The sequence below is a fragment of the Corythoichthys intestinalis genome, chromosome 21, assembly GCF_030265065.1.
Source record: "Corythoichthys intestinalis isolate RoL2023-P3 chromosome 21, ASM3026506v1, whole genome shotgun sequence".
NCBI classification, from domain to species: Eukaryota; Metazoa; Chordata; class Actinopteri; order Syngnathiformes; family Syngnathidae; genus Corythoichthys; species Corythoichthys intestinalis.
Window position 1 is genome coordinate 32908300 of NC_080415.1, and position 20794 is coordinate 32929093.

Consider the following 20794-nt stretch of genomic DNA (forward strand, 5'->3'; position numbering starts at 1 on the left):
TATCGGATTTTATCTGTGCTTGTGTCTGTTTTGCTTTTACTCTTTTATTCTTAGTCTTTTTCATTTTATTTATTATTATTTTTGGGGTTTTTTGGCAATGTGCACTTTGAGATTTGTTTTTCAAATGTAAAGTGCGTTATAAATAAAATGCATTATTATTATTATTATTATTATTACTCGTGTTGCTCCCTCTAGTGCTCGATAACGGTATAGTTGCACGCGGCTTATCGATTGCGCTGGAGGCATTAAAATGAAACTATCAATACATAATGAGAGAAAAACAAGTAACGTTTAGCACAGGTGACAATTTGAAAAGTAGTAGAGTACAAAGTACAGATACGTGCTGTAAAATGTAGTGAAGTAAAAGTACCGATACACAAAAATGTATTTAAGTACAGCAACAAAGTACTTTTACATTACATTCCAGCTCTGACATAAGGATTACAAAAATATTGCAGTGGTATTATTGCTAATAATGTGCATCTTATTAACTCATTGTCTCATTCACAGCGACATACAGTATGTCCAATTCATTCAAACTGCGAGAACTGACTGTGAATGCTCATCTACCAATTCAATTGACGGTGCTAGATGTCCAATCCGTGTTGACCAGTCAAAATGGATTGGACGTCTAGTATCGTCAATGGTGACCAATGAAGTAATGGCCGCAAATTAATTCAAATGAATGCAAATGCGATTAATCATCACGTTTAAATTCCATTAGCTAAGTCACAGTGATGTCATTCGTTACAGAGGATAAATACTATATGGTCTCAATGCAGGGCCGGCCCAGCCTATACGCAGACTATGCAGCTGCTTAGGGCCCCTGACCACTAGGGGGCCCCCCAATCTGGCAATTGTTTAATTCATATTCTATTTTGTTTCGTACAGTTTGCTTTATTTGACTTTTTTGAGTTTTGAAACTTGATTACAAGCTTAAAAAATAAAAGTTCTTCCTTAACTTCTTTCTTTCCTCTTTTCGAAAAAGGTTTGGCGCTATCTACTGTAAGTACTGACAATCATTTGGGGTGAGAAATTTGAAGTATGCAGTGCAACAAAATGTGATTAATATACAAAATATGGACGTATGGGTTGGATTGCATGTATAGGTTTCAAAGTACACTGTGACGAAATGGTGGGCCAAAAATATGGGCCCTTTTGCATGATTTTGCTTAGGGCCCCCAAATGGTAGGGCCTCAATGTCTGAAGTTCACTCCTCTGGCAAGATCAAAGCGCCGCAAGCATCAATCATCGTTTAACTTGTTAAACAGTTGATGTGGCAACTCATTGTGTGTAAGAGAGAATTTGAGTAGACTCACTCAATGAAGCATTTTATAAAGCCAAGCATTTTTTTTACTACAGTTCTTTATTCTTGTTTAAAAGTACTTCGGCAGGACAGTAACATGTCTTATATATTATATGTATGTATTTCCAATGCTAAATCTGAGTAAATACATTGAATACACGCAAAAAAAAAAAAATGGGGGAGTTCGCTACTTCGCAGTTTTTCACTTATCGCGGCGGGTTCTGGTCCCCATTAACCGCAAAAAAACGAGGGATCACTGTATTCCTAAATTGAAATATTACAAGGAGAAAAAGTGATTTTCCACAAATAAAGTGTACTCTAGATCTTAAATATTAAAGTTACACAAAATAATAGTGGGGTGTAGGGGTAATTTAAATGAATCATGTAATTTTACATTTAAAAATTCAGATTAGTCAAAATATTGAGCCAAAAAAAAAAACCTGCTCATATTGCAACTAGTAATGGGTCAATGATGTCTATTTCTAAAACAATATTAACATAATAATAAATCCACATTTTCCTCTCGCTAATGGGCGTCATATGTCTGAGTCAAAATACACTGGACGACGTCTATTGCTGTCAATTGCAGCCACGCTTTTATTCAAACAGGCAGGTGAGACGCTGAGATGTCAACATACATTTGCGTATCCTCCCATCTAGCGGCAAAAAGAAATCATTACAGCTAGTCGTATCACAAAATGTAATGGAAAACCTCAGCTAAAATTCAAAATGACACTTTTAGACTTCATCTATTGAAACATTATTATTTCAATTCTGCATTGTTTTTTGACAGTGCACGGATAAACTGTGAGCATTGTTTTTATATGGACGAATAAACAAAAAAGGCCTGTGTGCACATACACACAACGCTAACAATCAAACAATGCCCTGGCCTGACTCAAAGTTTTATTTTTTGTACCCTTTGTCAGGCCTCAAAGGAGGCTATAGTTGTTTTTCAACAGGAGAGTGAATCTGAAGCAGATAGAAATGAGGTCAAGAGGGATTTTATTGGAGGGCCAAAGTGAAATCCAGAAATGTACAGAATGACAGAAATAATGACATTACATTGGAAAGCACTTGACCTCAAAAACTACTCATTCAGTGCCATTGACAGTCATAGACACCAAAACTATTTTGACTGGGATGGCTGGCATTAAGTGGTTGTTTTACTGCCATTGACGGCGAGAGACGTCCTGTCCTATTGGATTGAGGGGCTGGCAGCGAAATAAAAAAGGAATTGGACGTATTGCGTCATCAATGGCGTGCAATAGTTATTTTTTAAGTAGGAAAAAAAAACATTTTGTAGTGGGGTGGTGACACCACCCCAAACTTTTTAGGGGTTAAAAATGGGTATAGCAACATTTAGATGTTTGAAGGTGCATAAAGGTATCAGATGTTAATCTTTTCGTCATGTTTGCATGAAACTCGTGTTTTGCCAGGTCCAAATATTCATTGAAAAACATGAGAATGCAGTACATTTATGTCAGCAAGGGGAAAATGTGGATTCTACATTACAATGTTTCTATTTTTATTTTTTTCTTCTTTTAAAGCAAAGAACAGTGGTGCCTTGAGATATGAGTGACGTTTTTTTTTTTTTTTAACTTGTCAGCAAAAATTTGTACAAACTCTGATACATATTAATTTCTCAAAAGATTTTGACTGCAATGTAAATTTCAAATTCAGTCTTTCTTTTGTTGTTTTCTTGTAAAAGTAACCAGTTTTGTTTACACATCAATTTAGCTAAGTTTCAAGGGTTTTAGTTTTTATGGTATTTGGTCAACTTTGCTTTTAGGCATAGTATTTATCCTCTGCCAAGAACAAATATCAATGGCAGAGCAAGTGAGTGAGTTACTCTTTACAGGGAAAGTGACTATTTTTGATTATTAAAAACAAATATCTAGATAAATATATTTTTTTCCATTATTATTTAAGTATTTTTTAAAAAATACATTGTTTTAAATATGGTATTTAAAGCACTAAAATTTCTGTTTCCAGCAGCTGTGTGAAGGATAAATGCAATAAGGTAATGAATGCAGATGTGGCTAAACAATAGCATATGACGGTTAGCAACCGTGTGGCTTAATGTGGCTAACCCCCGCTGACGGGTTCGGTTGAGATTGCGCCAGCGAAAGCCGGGCCAATGTTTAATCTGTATATCTTGGTAGGCCTCTTTTTTTCCTCCTCAGACAAAACTTTTTGTCTCTTTTGTTGCTCTGCCATCCTTACAGCATTCGCATTTATAATGAATTGAGAAAGGGGGAAGTGACACAGTGGGGCAAATAAGTATTTAGTCAACCACTAATTGTGCAATCGTCATCATAACGGAGGCCAATCGTTTTCTGTAACTCTTCACAAGCTTTTCACACACTGTTGTTGGTATTTTTGCCCATTCCTCCATGCAGATCTCCTCTGGAGCAGTGATGTTTTGCGGCTTTTGTTGGGCAACACGGACTTTCAACTCCCTCCAGTTTTCCTATGGGGTTGAGATCTGGAGACTGGCTAGACCACTCCAGGACCTTGAAATGCTTCTTACGAAGCCACTCCTTTGTTTCCCTGGCTGTGCGTTTGGGATCATTGTCATGCTGAAAGACCCAGCCACGACTCGTCTTCAATGCCCTTGCTGATGGAAGATTTTCACTCAAAATCTTTCGATACACAGCCCCATTCATTATTTCCTTTACACAGATCAGTCATCCTGGTCCCTTTGAAGAAAAACAGCCCAAAGCATGATGTTTCCACCCCTATGCTTCACAGTGGATATGGTGTTCTTCGGATGCAATTCAGTATTCTTTCTCCTCCAACACGAGAACCTGTGTTTCTATCAAAAAGTTCTATTTTGGTTTCATCTGACCATATTCTGGACCATCCAAATGCTCCGTAGCGAACCGCAGACGGGCCTGGACGTGCACTGGCTTCAGAAGGGGGACACGTCTGGCAGTGCAGGATTTGAGTCCCTGGCGGCGCATTGTGTTACTGATAGTAGCCTTTGTTACTGTGGACCCAGCGCTCTGTAGGTCATTCACTAGGCCGCCCCGTGTGGTTCTGGGATTTTTGCTCACCGTTCTTGTTATCATTTTGACGCCACGAGGTGAGATCTTGCATGGAGCCCCAAATCGAGGGAGATTCTTCCATTTTCTAATAATTTCCACACGGTTGATTTCTTTTTCACCAAGCGTTTTACCTATTGTAGATTCAGTCTTAACAGCCTGGTGCAGGTCTACATTTTTGTCTCTGGTGTCCTTCGACAGCTCTTTGGTCTTGGTCATAGTGGAGTTTGGAGTGTGACTGACTGAGGTTGTGGACAGGTGTCTTTTATACCGATAATGAGTTAAAAAAGGTGCCATTAATACAGATAACGAGTGGAGCCTCGTTAGACCTCGTTAGAAGACGTTAGACCTCTTTGACAGCCAGAAATCTTGCTTGTTTGTAAGTGACCAAATACTTATTTTCCACTCTAATTTGGAAATAAATTCTTTATAAATCAAACAATGTGATTTTCGGATTTTTTTTCCACATTCTGTCTTTCAAGGATAAGGTATACCCATGTTGACAATCACAGGCCTTTCTAATCTTTAGTAGAACTTGCACAATTGGTGGTTGACTAAATACTTATTTGCCCCACGGTACGCGCTAAAGTTAGCACATTTATAGTACTTTTTTGTGTGTGGCAGGGTTCCTGCTACCCTCCTTAAAGTTAATTAGTTCCGGTGAAAGCGATTCAGACCTCCTCAAGATATGTCAGTCGACATATTATCACAAATGGTTATAAAAATATTTTACAAAGGTTGAAAAGTTACCAAGTGTTGCTTTAACTCCCTGGCTGCCACTTACAACGCTAGACGTACAATATTTCTGGGTTGGGAGGGGCGAAAAAAATCAAAGTTAATTCATCCCTTCCAAATTTAAATTCCTATCTCAAAGCACCACCGGATTGATGACCTGATATGAATCAATAACATTTCATTCAAAGGGGTTTTACAAATTTAAGAGCACAAATACACAAAAGAGCTACAGTGTTGAACTTGTCCCAATACTTTCTAGCTAGAGCTGCCTTCTTCAGAGTTCAGTCAAGGCACATGTTGAGTTCAAACAACAGTCTTCTACACATTTTAAGAAAGAAAAATCAATTCTTCCAGTGGTTGAAATGATCCCTGAGAGAATCCTAACCTTAACAGCAACATTATTTGAAAGTGATTGAATAAGAAAAAGAGTTGAAGATCTGAAATCGCTGGTGTGCATCCAAAGTATTTTGGCAGTCTTTTTAAGACATTTTTGGTAATTTTTGGTTTTGGTACACAGTGCAAATGCTGGTTTTAGTAAATAGGTTCAATTAAAAAATAATAAGGGGGAATCGTACTGCTGCCGTATTAGAAATAGCAATTGTTTCACTGTCAATGTTGGCGATAGACATCCCACTGGTTTTTTTTTTTAAGGTTATATAACTCAAAGTTTGACATTTGTCAACAGAAAATGAATGCATTTATTCATTTGAAAAATTATTTGAAAAATAACTAAATTAACTACTACTAACAACTAAAAAGATTTCCAAAGTTTAAAAGGACTTACAGCTAGTCCCCGGGTTACGAACGAGTTCCCTTTCTACACTGGCGATGTAACCCAAATTTCCGCGTAAGTCAGAATTAACACTTTTAAAAAAGAACTATCCAAAAAGTCCAAAAGTACTGTATTGGCCCAAATATAAGAGGGTTTTTTGCATTGAAATAAGACTGAAAAAGTGGGGGTCGTCATATATTCGCGGTCTAGACGTTACACCCATTCACGATGCTAATTGGCGCCAGATATCATTGAAGCGATGTTCTGTCATGACAGATCTCAGCTACTCTCAAGTTTAACCATTTTGCATTATTTTATTGCAATGTTTTTCCTTATTTAGGTTTTAAGACTACAGTTACAGTTAGACTTCTTTTGATGGTTAATGTAGTCATTGCAATTTTGTTGTTTTATCACAATAGATTGGTTTATTTACATTTCAAAAACCAGAAGCCATTCATCTACGAATGTGATTGCACTTTAGTTCAGTTTTTCAAAGGGTGTGCCGCAGCACACTAGTGTGCCGTGAGAGATCGTCAGGTGTGCCGCGAGAAATTCTCCAATATCGCTTGTAACTGCCACATTGTGATCTTGTTCATTGCTGTGCATTTGTTTTGTGCAATTTAAAGTTGTATCAGTAGGGGGCACAGTAGCGCTTGTGTATACATAAAGTGAGGTAATTTGGAGAGAAGTAGTAATCTCAGCAGAGAAGGAAAGGGGGCTCAATCTGTTAGCACATCTATTTTTTATTTATACCTTTTATAACATTATTAGGGTGGCCTCTGTCTGGTATTTTCAAGGACACTCAGCCTTGTTAACAGCACGTGGACGTCGTCGGGCTGAGTCTTAGTGGGAAAGAAGGATTAGGTGGAACTTTCTGGGTCGTGTGCAGACGGGTGTCGAGGTATTCCTCCTGTTGCGTTCAAGAATTGCTCGGTTTTAAGTTGAAACCTACTCCATTATGTATCACGTTCAATTAAATTTCACATCGAGTAAGTGATAATATTGAGGAATTATATTATAGTTAAATATACTGTACAGAAAGTCATTTTGGATGTTAGTTTGTGGTGTGCCCTAAGATTTTTTCCAATGTAAAAACGTGCCGTGACTCATAAAAAGTTGAAAAACACTGCTTTAGTTGACATATTTAAATGTTCAGATATTAAGATTTGAATGAGGCAAAATAACATACTTTTTCTCTCAAATATATTGTTATAATCATGTTTTTATTTTCTGTATAAAAATTAATTGGGTGTTCAAAAAGTCTTTTTTCAAACTTGAGTCTTGAAAAAGAGGGGGTCGTCTTATAATCAGGGCCGTCTTATACTCGGGCCAATACGTTATTTATTTTGTTTAATGATGGAGGATACACAGCCCTCTGGTGGCAGCGTTGGGTGTTGCTGGACTGTCGCCTTGGCTTCTATGACTGAGTACTGATGACTAAATTTACATTTTAATCAGGCGAGATGGGACGTTTGAATCCTAATTGTTTTGTGTCAGGTGTTTTATTGCTAAAATGTGTTGTTTTGAACATAAGTGTACATATGTGTGCTAAAGCTTTATAAATTGTCAAAAGTGACGGTAGAAAACGCATCAGAAACCACAATTGCCTTGTTTGCGGTCTATCAAGCTGAAAAACTAGTGTAGTGAGGATAGAACACGTCAAGCCAATATAGCTAATACAAAACAAAAAAAAAGATATCAGCTATCGATTATTTTTGCTGTCGATTAATCGATGAACTTGTTATTTCGAATAATAATCGTATGAAGACCATAAAAAATAAAATACCTGAGCTGAGCCTCAAACGGTATAAAAAAAAAAAAAAAAAAACTAAATTAGGATCTATGTACAACAAAAGAACAATTGGCTAACTTACATAGCAAAAGTCCGCTAGCTTTAATGCTATAAAATGCTATACTTTTGTTGTCGATTAATCGATGAACTAGTTATTTCGAATAATCGAGTAATCGGATAAGGGGCATAAAAAATTAAAATACCTAAACTGAGCCTCAAACGGTATAAAAAAAAAAAAAAAACTAAATTAGGATCTATTTACAACAAAAGAACACTTGGCTAACTTACATGGCAAAAGTCCGCTAGCTTTATTGCTATAAAATGCTAACTTTTTTTTTTCTACAATGCTCTTAACAGAAGGTTAAAACACATATTCCCACAAAAACGGCTAAATATATCTATAAACTAAATTATGAATGCATTTTTTTTCTACAATGCTCTTAACAGAAGGTTAAAACACATATTCCCACAAAAACGGCTAAATATATCTATAAACTAAATTATGAATGCATTTTTAAAAAAAGCCATGTGAATCATGTCATTCATTATTGCCACTAGAAGGCAGTGTATCCACTCAAATCAATAAAACTAAATGCAAACAACTTCAAAACAAACCATTACACGCCACTTTGATTAAACTAATTCTTGAAGCAGCAAAATTTAATCTTTTTTCTAATCGAATTACTCGAGTTAATCGATTAATCGTTGCAGCACTAATAAGATATTGTGTGGTACAATAAGGTACTGTTTGCACAGTTTAAGAAAAAAAAAACTTTTTTTAAATTTTGAATGGATTACATTTTCATTCCATATTTTTAACAGAATAAATGACTTCAAATTCTGTTGACAATTACATAATTACAAGTGGTATCGCCAAACTTGTTTACAAATTTATCACGTCGCAAAGGGATCCCCCTGTTGTGGCAGCAGTACTCAAACTCCTTCACACCTTTGTATTGCACATAAGAACAAAGAAATGACTGCAGAAGCTTCTTCAGTAGTGCACGACAGTAAAAATCCTTCCGCCTACATTAGAAGCGTCTGAAAAATATTCAACTTAGACTAGCTTTATTTGCCAAACCGGTTTCATGGGAAGAAATGAAGAAAACTAGCTCTCAGCTTTTGCGCGAGCTGCTGTACCACTTCTTCAAGGCCACGCCGCTGGTGCTCACGACGATGCACAGCGCCCCCCCGAGGCTCCAGAAGCTGGGCTTTTGGCCCAAGAAGACGAATTGGAAAAAGAAAGCCAGCACCACGTCCACGGTCCGCATTAACGCCACCGGGCCGGCCTTCTCCAGCTGAAGCGCTTTGGTCAAGAAACTCTGGCCGGCGATGCCCAGGACGGCGATGAGCATCAGCATCCAACGGTCGCAGCCGCACGGCGGCAGTTCCCACTGCCCCAGCACGCTTACCATGATCAAGCACTCGACAAAACCGATGACGGCGTAATACCACACCGAGAGGAGGTAGTGCACGCTTTTCCCTATCTTGCGGAGGATCACCATGGTGCAGGCGGCACCGATCGCGCCTGTGGGAAAATATACGAGACAATGGCTATCATATGCAGAAAAAAAAACATAACACATTGTTTTTTTTAAAGGCTTTTTTTCCCCCTCTTCCATATGTATTCTAATATTTATGCATTTAATAAAAAAAAATCTCCTCAGTTAAATTTTATTTTCAAAAACATCTTAAAAAACTAAACATTGCGTTTCGTATTTATTCTTTAAAATGTTTTTTTTTTTTTATACTTAGGAAAAAAACGAAGTAGAAACTTTAATTACTTTGTTAATTAAAGAAAGCAAAAGAGTAAAAAAAATCTTGCCTTTATTTTAAACCTATTAATTTTTAAAATATATACTTTGAATTTAAAAAAAATGCAATTTTTTTTTAAAATCAATTAATTTTGATTAAAAAAGTTTAAAAAAGGCGTTAATGTATTTTTTTTTAATTATTTTTTTTTTGTGGTTTTTACACTTTCAAATAAAAAAGTTAAAAATTATGCTGTTCAAATTCTATTTTTAAAAACATCTTAAAAATAAAAACTAAACATTCCCTTTCGTATTTGTTCTTATTAAAATATTTTGATAATTTTGTATTTAGTAAAAAAAAAAAAAGAAAACTAAGTAGAAACTGTACACATTATTAATTAGCTTTATTGAAAGAAAAGCAAATTAAATATATAATAAAAAAAAATATAAAAAATATTTTCCTTATTTCAAAGCCGTTATACTAAATTTTAAAATATATATATTAAATATTAAACATTTCAAAAAGATAAAGAATTTTCTATAATAGTTTAATTTTTGAAAAAGCCAAACAATTATTTTTTATGTTTTTATTTTAAATCTAAAAGGACTAAATGTATTTTTTAAAAGTAAGAATACAAACGTGATTTTTTACAGTTAGATGTTTTTGAAAATAGAATTTAAATGAAGAGGATATTTCATATTACCTTTTTATTTTAAGAGTAAAAATATATATATGAATATATACATATATATTTTTCCAAATAAAAAAGGTAAAAAATGTATTTTTTATTTTTACCTTTTTGATTTTATAAGTCTTTTTCAAATTTTTATTACATTTTTTATCTTTACCTTTTTTATTTCAACAATGTCAGATACATTCTTTTATTTTTTTCCAAATAAAAAATGTAAAACTTTTTTTTTCAAATTTTTATTAATTTTCTTTTTTAAATCTACCTTTTTTATTTTAAAAAAGGTAAATATATATATATATGATTTTTAATAAAAAGGTAAAAAATGTATCCTCTTGTTCATTTAAATTCTATTTTCAAAAACATCTTAAAAACTAAACAATCACTTTTGTATTTATTCTTTTAAAAAATACATTTTGTCAGTCTAAATTCAATGAAAATCAAATGTATTTTTTAAATGCAAGAAATTGTTTATTTCAATCCTATTTCATATATTTTTAAAATATGTATTTTGAATGAAAAAAAAAAAGTAAAACACTAGGGATATTTGCTGTTGACATTCCTTGCTTTATTACCATTGACAGCGATAGATGTCCAATCCATTTTGAGTCATTCAATCACCTGCAAAAGCAGCGATGGTCCCTTTAATATGATTGGCGTAGTTTCCCTCAATGCCTTTGATATTTTCCCCGAACAGAAACGGCGGTCGAGCAATGAGGATGACGCCGGTCAAGGTGAAGACGGTGAAGACGCAGTCCCAGATCGTACACTTCTCCTTCAGGAACGCCCAGGCCAGCAGGGAGGTGAAAACTGGATTACTGTCTCAAAAAAAAAAAAAAAAAAAAAAAAAAAAAAAAAACATCCATAGATATAACTAGAGGTGGAACCTATGCCGTACTCATACATGTACTCTCCTTACTAAAACACTTTTACACATTTTTTAAACTCACTTCTCCTATACTCCACACAAAAAAAACAGAAAAAAATACTGGTGAACGATAATTATTGGTCCGATAATAGGAATTATGACGTCATCCCGATAAATCTAATAACATTTATAATAGGACCGATAATATGAACTGTTCTGGCTTTGCAGTTTACACAATAGTATGGGAAATCACTTGACCATTTGCGGGGCATTGCTCCCACCTGCTGGTCAGAATAATTCAATGCACCTTTTTTTTTGTTACAGTAGTTTGGTTCAATCACTTACACATTACGGTGTCTAGCGATAGCATTGACAGTCGTGAATGCTTTCTGTTATGTTTCCCCCTCGGAAATATATGTAAGTATTTTATGTTTACTATTACATATGGATGTGCAAAATGTTTACTTCTGTGGTGAAGGGTCATATGTACAGAACTTCATAAGTTGTGTTATAGAAGCCAGCAAATGCTTTAGCAGCAAATGCTAGCTCAAGCTAGTGTGCTATGCTATACATATAATAGTTGTGTATATAAGTGTATTGTGCGGTTTATTGTATATTGAGTACTGAATATGTGTATTTTTCTGTTGTACTTTCACAATATTAAGACGAGTGTCTTCCCATAAAAGCAAGAAAAGACCAAGCCTTGTGGTTTATGAAAGTGCATTCATTCTTAGCTGGCTGTCGGGCAGTGGAGAAGTGAAACGCACTGTTTTGTTCATGTCATTAAGAAAAATCTGATGAGATCAAAGGCTATGTTGAATCCACCACCATTTAAAATTTTTTTTTAACCTCCAGGTGTTCAAAAACTCAGGTTATACATTTCAAAAATTATATATTTATTATCGGTTATCGATATCGGTATCTGCTTTGAGGAGCAGAAAGTTATCGATATCGGTTTCAAAAAATGGATATCGTGCACCCCTGGAAAAAAAAGGCTCAAATGTATATCTTAAATTCATGATCTATGCCCCTGATTCAGTCCGTCTAAACTATACACATCTCCAACTTTACATTCAAATAGCAGTTCTACTTTTTCTGAAAACAATATACACATTTGGGCCATTTTTTTTTTCAGGTTTTTTTTTTTGTGCGTGGAGTATAGAAGTGAGGTAAAAAATGTGTAAAAAGTGTCAAACTCCATAAATAAATGTAGTTTCACTTGAACTGACACAAACTATCACATGAATAGTGCAACCGTGGTGTGTTCCCTTCCGTTCAGCCGCATACTAGCACAATTTGTCTAGTAGTTGCATTTACATATTAATCGTTGCTGTCTGTCAGACAACGACTTGCGAATTCAAAAGCACTTAGGTCATTTTGGCCACCTCTGGGTTTTTCTGGAGGAGAGGCCAAATCAGCCATTGCTTTGGAATAATATGGGTATTTGTCTTGAGAAAGGCTGAGTCTGCCTCTGCTGGGGTTTCTAGTGTTAAGTATTTTTTTTTGTGTTAACTAATTTTACAACCTCTCACCTAAAAATGATGACGGTGGCGTCCGCCAGTGGCATCTGCTGCACAGCGTAGAAAAGCAAAATCATGGCGTTGGAGCCCAGGAAGCCACGTAATGTCAGATACAGACGTTTATCCCGAGGACCAAGGAAGCCTGTCCTGCGGGAGAACAGATATGTGGATGACGGATGAATGGGGAACAAAATGAAGGACGGCCATGACGATGGAGGTCGTAAATTACATTTTGGGAAAAACACATGGTAAAAAGATGGATGTATGGGCTGAAAGGTGGTCAGAGGGGAGGAAGAGTGGGGAAGAAAGACACGTCACTTTCTAATTGGAATAGGTCACCCTACATGAAATAATGTTGATTCTCCCCTCAATGGCCAAATGAAATGGACATCAATTCAGTCAATTTTTTTGTGTGCCAACAGAGGGAGCCCACGTACCACTGAGGGTACGCGCACCACACATTGCGAACCATTGAAGAAGGCATTTCAAAACCCATTCTGACAAACTATTCTCGTGAAATCTTCAGTTTTCTTTTCGTCAACAGTGGCGATAACGAAAATATTTCTTCGACGAACAATTTTTTCATGACTATGACGAACTAAAAACGTTGCTTGGAAGACTGCAACATAACGTGACGAATGCCAGTTTTCCTCTGACGAGACGACGAGACAAAAATGCAACATAGTTCCTGTCATATTTTCACAACATGTGACATTTTCATATTGTACGTGGAGTACAATACACGTACGTGACGTGGAGGACGTCAGCTTGCACCGTAGCAGTGTTTGGCTCGTGTCACACATGTGAGATGTGCTGCGCCTCTTCCTCACTCTCGAGTTTAGGATGTGTCTAAAGCTAGGCTGCACTCCATCTTGCTTGTTTGGAAACACGGTAAGATTTCTTTTCATACAGTGCCCTCCATAATTATTGGCACCCCTGGTTAAGATGTGTTTTTTTAGCTTCTAATATACATTTTTAAATTCAAATAATGAGGGACCTAAATGGAAAAAAAGAGAAAATTCCGACCTTCAATACAAGTGCATTTATTCATTGGGGAAAAATCCCACATAAAGAAATAATTATTTGACATCAAATAATGTGTGTCACAATTATTAGCACCTCTGGTGTTAATACTTTGTACAACCCCCTTTTGTCAACAAAACAGCACCTAATCTTCTCCTATAATGTTTCACAAGTTTGATTTTGTGTCTGGTGAACCATTTCTGTGTAGATTTGGCCATATGTTTAGGGTCATTGTCTTGCTGAAAGACCCAGTGACGACCCATCTTCAGCTTTCGGGCAGAGGGCAAAAGATTTTGATTTAAAATGTCCTGGTATTTCAAAGCATTCATAATGCCATGCACCCTAACAAGGTTCCCAGGGCCTTTGGAAGCGAAACAGCCCCACAGCATCACTGACCCACCCCCACACTTCACAGTGGGCATGAGGTGCTTTTCAGCATGTGCATCTTTCGTGGCACGCCAGACCCATTTAGAATGTTTGTTGCCAAAAAACTCAATCTTGGTCTGATCTGACCAAAGCACACGGTCCCAGTTGAAGCCTGGCCCTGGGAACCTTTTTAGGGTGCATGGCATCATGAATGCTTTGAAATACCAGGACATTTTAAATCAAAATCCGTTGCCCTCTGCCCGAAAGCTGAAGATGGATCGTCACTGGGTCTTTCAGCAAGACAATGACCCTAAACATATGTCCAAATCTACACAGAAATGGTCCACCAGACACAAACTCAAGCTTGTGAAACATTATAGGAGAAGATTAGGTCCTATTTTGTTGGCAAAAGGGGGTTGTACAAAGTATTAACACCAGGGGTGCTAATAATTGTGACACATTATTTGATGTCAAATAATTATTTCTTTATGTGGGATTTTTTTCCTCACTGAATAAATGCACTTGTATTGAAAGTTTGATTTTTCTCTTAATTTTCCATTAAGGTCCTATAATATTTGAATAAAAAAATATACATAGCTAAAAACACAACTTCACCAGGGGTGCCAATAATTATGGAGGGCACTGTATCTTGGCAAAAATTAATATGCAATGCAGCTTTAGCCTTTAAAGGTCTGTGTTGAGTGGTCATCAGACGTTAAATGTAACTCCGTGCGTTAGCGTAGCTTTCACGTTCGTGTTAGCATTAGCTTCAGAATGGCGAGCGTCCTCTTAAAACACTGACCACTAAATCTAGAGGAGACCCAATTGGCGAAATGGCATTTAGCTATTAGCCCCCTTCAGCTGTTTTGTTTGGTAAATGAGCAATTACCGTAATTTTCGGACCATAAGCCGGTACTTTTCTCCCTCATTTTGCATCCTGCGCCTTATAGTCCAGTGTGGCTTATTTGTTGATTTAGTTGGTTTAATAGGAAACACTTTTTTTGACAGCGGCGTCATAAGACTGTCATTTGACCGTCATAATTATGACATGACACTATCATGGAATGCTTATGACATGGTATGGAGGTAAAACAGTCGATTCTTGATTGAAAGCAAAAAAAACAAAACAAGAAAAACGGGCAGTTAGCATTTATTTTACGTAAATATTGCGAATTATGAAGCCGAAGCCGTAGGGGTTAATTTCTCCCATTGATTTTTTTCACGTTTCAAAATGCATGCATGGTACTAAAAAATATAATAATTACCTTGAATCCTCGAACAAATCACTCCTGTGACAATCCTTCCTGTTTGTATGCAGTACAGCTTTCGTACTTTTTCAACCTAAATCCAGCGTTACGTTGGTTTTAAGAGTTACTGCGACCGACTACAAAGCATTACTTAGCCTTAACTGAAGCTGAGTGTGGGTAGGCCCCCTACAGTAGGCCTGGCGCAGGGTCTAGCGGAAGTGTCATGTCAATATATAATGAAGTCTACGCCTCAAGATATAGAAAAGGTGTCATTCAACTAGTTGTCAGTCGACATATCACAAAATATTATGAAAATATTTTTGGACTGAAACGTTACCTAGTGTTGCTTTAAAATTGCTGCCAGAAACAACACTGGTCTCACTTCAATCTCAATCCTTCAAATACCAAATAGCATTGTCTTCCCAATCAAGTCTTACTTGTTGTAGATGAGTAAGGGTACAATGAAAAGCATCTGGAAGAAGCAGCGGATGCCGCTGATCTCGATGGCGTGCACTCCCTGGATGGTCTTCACTATAAGCGAGATGATGGAGAAGAAGACTGTGGCCAGGAAGGCGTAGAACAAACCAAGACCGGGATATCTTTTTGGTTTCACTATGGAAAAATACCAGATCGAACAAAAAAAAGTACAACAGGTAAAAAAAACATCTCCAAGATAAGGTTTCCACTCTATGAGTCTACACAATGTGACGTCTATTTGCCACACTGCATATCAAATTGCTTGTTTTAACCTTTGTTCGGCACAGTACCCAATTGTTCACATTTAACAATGTTCCAAGTATCATATTTCCTTGATGAGGTCCAAAGAGAACAATATCATTTATCTCAATTTATCAGCTTTTCCCTTTTGCTTTGTCACATTAGGCACACTTGTAAGTCTCTATCCACTGAGAGAAAAACTATTCTCATTAGTTTGATGCTTTTATTGAGCGAGTGATCATCATCAATGGCAGCCAATAACTTACTAGTCCTTCTCAAAAAATTAGCATATTGTGATAAAGTTCATTATTTTCTGTAATGTAGTGATAAACATTCGACTTCATGTATTTTAGATTCATTACACAGAACTGAAGTAGTTCAAGCCTTTTATTGTTTTAATATTGATGATTTTGGCAGAAAACTCAAGAAAAAACAAAAAAATCTCAAAAAATTTGCACATTTCATCCGACCAATAGAAAAAAGTGTTTTTTGATACAAAAAAGTCAACCCTCAATTAAGTATATCAGCTATGGACTCAATAATTGGTCGGGAATCCTTTTGCAGAAATGACTTCTTCAATGCGGCGTGGCATGGAGGCAGTCAACCTGTGGCACTGCTGAGGTGTTATGGATGCTTCGATAGTGGCCTTAAGCTCATCCACAGTGTTGGGTCTGGTGTCTCTCAACTTCCTCTTCACAATATTCCACAGATTCTCTATGGGGTTCAGGTCAGGAGAGGTAGCAGGCTAACTGAGCACAGTAATGCCATGGTCAGTAAACCATTTACCAGTGGTTTTGGCACTGTGAGCAGGTGCCAGGTCGTGCTGAAAAATGAAATCTTCATCTCCATAAAGCTTTTCAGCAGATGGAAGCATGAAGTGCTCCAAAATCTCCTGATAGCTAGCTGCATTGACCCTGACCCAAACACAGTAGACCAACTGACATGGCACCCGGACCATCACTGACTGTGGGTACTTGACACTGATCTTCCGGCATTTTGGCATTTCGTTCTCCCTAGTCTTCCTCCAAACTCTGGCACCTTGATTTCCGAATGACAGCAAAATTTGCTTTCATCTGAAAAAAGTACTTTGGACCACTGAGCAACAGTCCAGTGCTGCTTCTCTGTAGCCCAGTTCAGGCGCTTCTGCCGCTGTTTCAGGTTCAAAAGTGGCTTGACCTGGGGAATGCGACACCTGTAGCCCATTTACAGCACACGCCTGTGCACCGTGGCTCTGGATGTTTCTACTCCAGACTCATTCCACTGTTTCTGCAGGTCCCCCAAGCTCTGGAATCTTTCTCAGGGTGCGGTCACCTCTTCTGGTTGTGCAGTTTTCCAGCCACACTTTTTCCTTCCCAGACTTCCCACTGAGGTGCCTTGATACAGCACTCTGGGAACAGCCTATTCGTTCAGAAATTTCTTTCTGTGTCTTAGCCTCTTGCTTGAGGGTGTCAATAATGGCCTTCCGGACAGCAGTCAGGTCAGCAGTCTTGCCCATGATTGCGGTTTTGAGTAATGAACCAGGCTGGGAGTTTTAAAAGCCTCGGGAATCTTTCGCAGGGGTTTTGAGTTAATTCCTTGATTCAGATGATTAGGTTAATAGCTTCTTTAGTGTACCTTTTCATGATATGCTAGTTTTTTGAGATAGGGGTTTTTGGTTTTTCCTGACTTTTTTTGCCAAAATTATCGATATTAAAACAATAAAAGGCTTGAACTACTTCAGTTGCGTGTAATGAATCTAAAATATATGAAAGTCTAATGTTTATCAGTACATTACAGTAAATAATGAATTTCATCACAATATGCTATTTTTTTTAGAAGGACCAGTAAAATCCGTTTTAACAGTATATGTATATGTTTACTTAGTTTTACTGTTCTAAGTGGTAAAATCCTCAGGTTATTGTGCCGTAAATGCAAATTCAGTAGTGAGCCTCGTGACGTTGCCATTGTTCCCCAATTTCATAAAAGCGCGTGTTATGCTAAACAACTTAACGTGACATGTACAGTCGTGGTTAGCTAACAGCGGTCACGTGACATTGACAACCTTGCCGCTTATCCGTGACGTCACGCCATAGCAACCCCATACAATTTACAGGAAGTTATTAACTTATTTTTTTTTAACATTTATGATAACAAACACAAAGAAATTGCGTTGTAATTCAAAATCAAGCAGACCTTTGCTGGCGCTCTCGCCGCCGGCGGATGATGCCTTCTCGTTGACGAGCGACGCCGGCGGGCATAGCGTTTCCCTCTCGCCGCCTTCCGGCGACTTGTCATCGGCTATCTCCTCCACAGCATCCCCGCCGTGGTTCCGACGCCCACGCACGAACGCTCTCTCCTCCGGCGGCTCCGAGTCGCCGCAGCAGCGACCGCCGTCGCTCTCGCTTTCGCTAATTTTCTCGCCATGACTGGCAAGTTTGTGGAACACGACCGTGACGTGGTCGGCCGAGGCTAAAGCGCTCTCCGGCGGGCAGTGGTCGCGGTCACCCATGCTGAGATGTGCGGACCGGGCGGCAGCATGCCTTGACACGATGACTGGCCGGCTCTTGCTTCCCCAGAAGTGAGTGAAAACTGTAAAGGCGAAGTTAATAACTAACCTTGGTTGGCCAGCATGCAGTGATTACTTTAGCCACAGGGGGCACAAGAAATACAGGCCACCGCGACGCTGCAGGGCAACCAAAATATGAGCTAACGTTGACGCCCCCAGCAAGGACGAGAAGAATTTAAACCAGCACGAGTCACGTTTGCACCATCGCCTGACGTGCATTAAGGCCCGTTAAACGAGACGAGTTCATACACGTCTGATTAGTGAATAAAACCTTTTTATCCTTTAAATCACAGCAAATTGCATCATACTGTATAAACTGTACTACAGAATCAAGGGCGTAGGTTTGCATAGGGACAAAACACTAGTAACTTTTTAGGATGCTCACATTGTCCCCACCAACTTCCACCACTTCCCATATGTTCTAATTGCTGCAATTGACCCCATTATTATTAAGTGAATTATTTTCATTATGTTCAGACTTACATGTACCAATAAGCAGATTTTAAGGGGGGGGGCACCCCCCCGGTGGCCGAAAAGTGTCATTGCATGTAATTGACTTTTCTATATATATCAAAGTTGTAAAGCAATAAAACTACTAAGAGTGTAACGGTACATGTATTTGTATTAGGGCTTTCAAACGATTAAAATTTTTAATCGAGTTAATTACAGCTTAAAAATTCATCGCAATTAATCGCAATTCAAACCTTCTATAAAATATGCCATATTTTTCTGTAAATTATTGTTGGAATGGAAAGATAAGACTGATATATACATTCAACATACGGTACATAAGGACTATTTGTTTATTATAACAATAAATCAACAAGATGGCATTTCCATTACTAACATTCTGTTAAAGCGATCCATGGATAGAAAGACTTGTAGTTCTTAAAAGATAAATGTTAGTACAAGTTATAGAAATTTTATATTAAAACCCCTCTTCATGTTTTCGTTTTAATAAAATTTGTAAAATTTTCAATCAAAAAATAATCTAGTAGCCCGCCATTGTTGATTTCAATAATTACTTACACAATGCTCATGGGTGCTGATTGCCTGGTACACCAGACTCACCGCTGTTCCAGCTATTGAGTCTGGCCACCCTTCAGCGGATACAATTGCCAGGGCGGAGCAAGCCACAGCAAACAGACAGAAGAGTGGATCAATCAGCGACGGGCAGATGTGACGTTAGTAAAACGACGAGGGCAGGACGAGGGACTTGCGCGCAAAAGGAAACATACGAGGAGAGCGGAGTTTATTCGACATGGCTAGCACGAGACAGACTGTTGTCAATGACTCGTGTCGATGTGTTTTTGGTAATTTAAAACTGATTTTACCGTGGATTGGAACATATTCTCGGCTCTCCTGTTCACCGTCTGTGTTGTTGTGAAGACGACTTCCGACGCGCAAGAGTGACGTTGCTCGTTAAGAACACGTCACGCAAATAAACGAATCTGATTTGTCGATTGATTTTGTACCTGCTTGAGAGGCCGTTAATGGGATGATTCCCAGACTTTACTCTCAGTGTTTGAAAAATACAGCGAGAACAGTCTGGCCGTGCCAGGTAAGGGTGCAGAAGCCAAATAAAATCAGTCGCACCCAAGCGCCAGCAAAGGGCGGCAAAACTCTGAAAAACACAACAAGTACACCTTTCACTCTGCTGTCATTTTAATCTGTTTGAGCGGGGCATTTGTGCATTAATTGCGTCAAATATTTTAACGGGATTAATTTAAAAAATTAATTACCGCTCGTTAACGCGATAATTTTGACAGCCCTAATTTGTATTGAACCGTTTCGGTATGTGGTGATCGATTCGGAACGGAGACGTAACGAGTTTCTGACGTAATGTATCCCTTACTTGTCAAGGCTGTGAGTCGATCGGGTTACAGTTTCTTTGTGTAGATTATATTTACTCCGTCATCTCTACTATAATGAGGACCAACACGGTAGGACAGTATAACCCAGAAACGTCAACGGCACGTCAACGGGGCTGCCACGAGAACGCAGTGAAATGCGGGCGTTAAAGTCAATCAGCCAAGGCACACCAGTCGCAGTGCGGCCGCGTGTAGACGCGTACCAGAAGCAGCTCAACACGACGCACGCGAAAAGAACGGCAGTTTATTATTTGACGCGAGACGCAACCCTCCTGCGTCGATACTACTACCGGTAGCAAGGATCGGGCAGACTGGAAGTCACTTGTGTAAAAATACAGTGGATCCGGTCGATTTTCGAACTAATATGCAATCGTAAACCACTTTTTTAGTCCATCAGATGTCCTAAGTGGTAGATCGGGGCACAGTTGACTTGTCTTTGTCGACTTGTCTTTGCCTTAAATGGCCTGGGCCGGCCCTGGCTATAATAATATCCAACATGGCCCCATGTTCAATACAAAACCCTCCTACCACAACAAAACAGGTAG

The 20794-nt window shown here is 38.1% G+C and overlaps 1 protein-coding gene across 1 annotated transcript; it reads right to left on the bottom strand.

Moving 5' to 3' along the window:
• Window positions 1-1603: 1603 nt before the first annotated feature.
• Window positions 1604-18544, bottom strand: slc35g1 (solute carrier family 35 member G1). The gene is made up of 5 exons (XM_057826646.1): window positions 18006-18544; window positions 15554-15728; window positions 12493-12627; window positions 10714-10910; window positions 1604-9180 (listed from the first exon to the last, which is right to left on the bottom strand). The coding sequence occupies exons 1-5, from the start codon at window positions 18319-18321 to the stop codon at window positions 8768-8770; spliced, it is 1236 nt and encodes a 411-aa protein (XP_057682629.1). The 5' UTR covers window positions 18322-18544; the 3' UTR covers window positions 1604-8767.
• Between the last annotated feature and the right edge of the window lie 2250 nt (window positions 18545-20794).

Excerpts from the sequence above, each read along its gene's own strand:
- slc35g1 (XM_057826646.1), bottom strand. The coding sequence starts at position 18,321 with ATGGGTGACCGCGACCACTGCCCGCCGGAGAGCGCTTTAGCCTCGGCC. Across the intron at positions 15,729-18,005 it reads CGGCGAGAGCGCCAGCAAAG|TGAAACCAAAAAGATATCCC; the intron begins GTCTGCTTGATT and ends ATTTTTCCATAG. Across the intron at positions 10,911-12,492 it reads GCCACCGTCATCATTTTTAG|TAATCCAGTTTTCACCTCCC; the intron begins GTGAGAGGTTGT and ends TTTTTGAGACAG.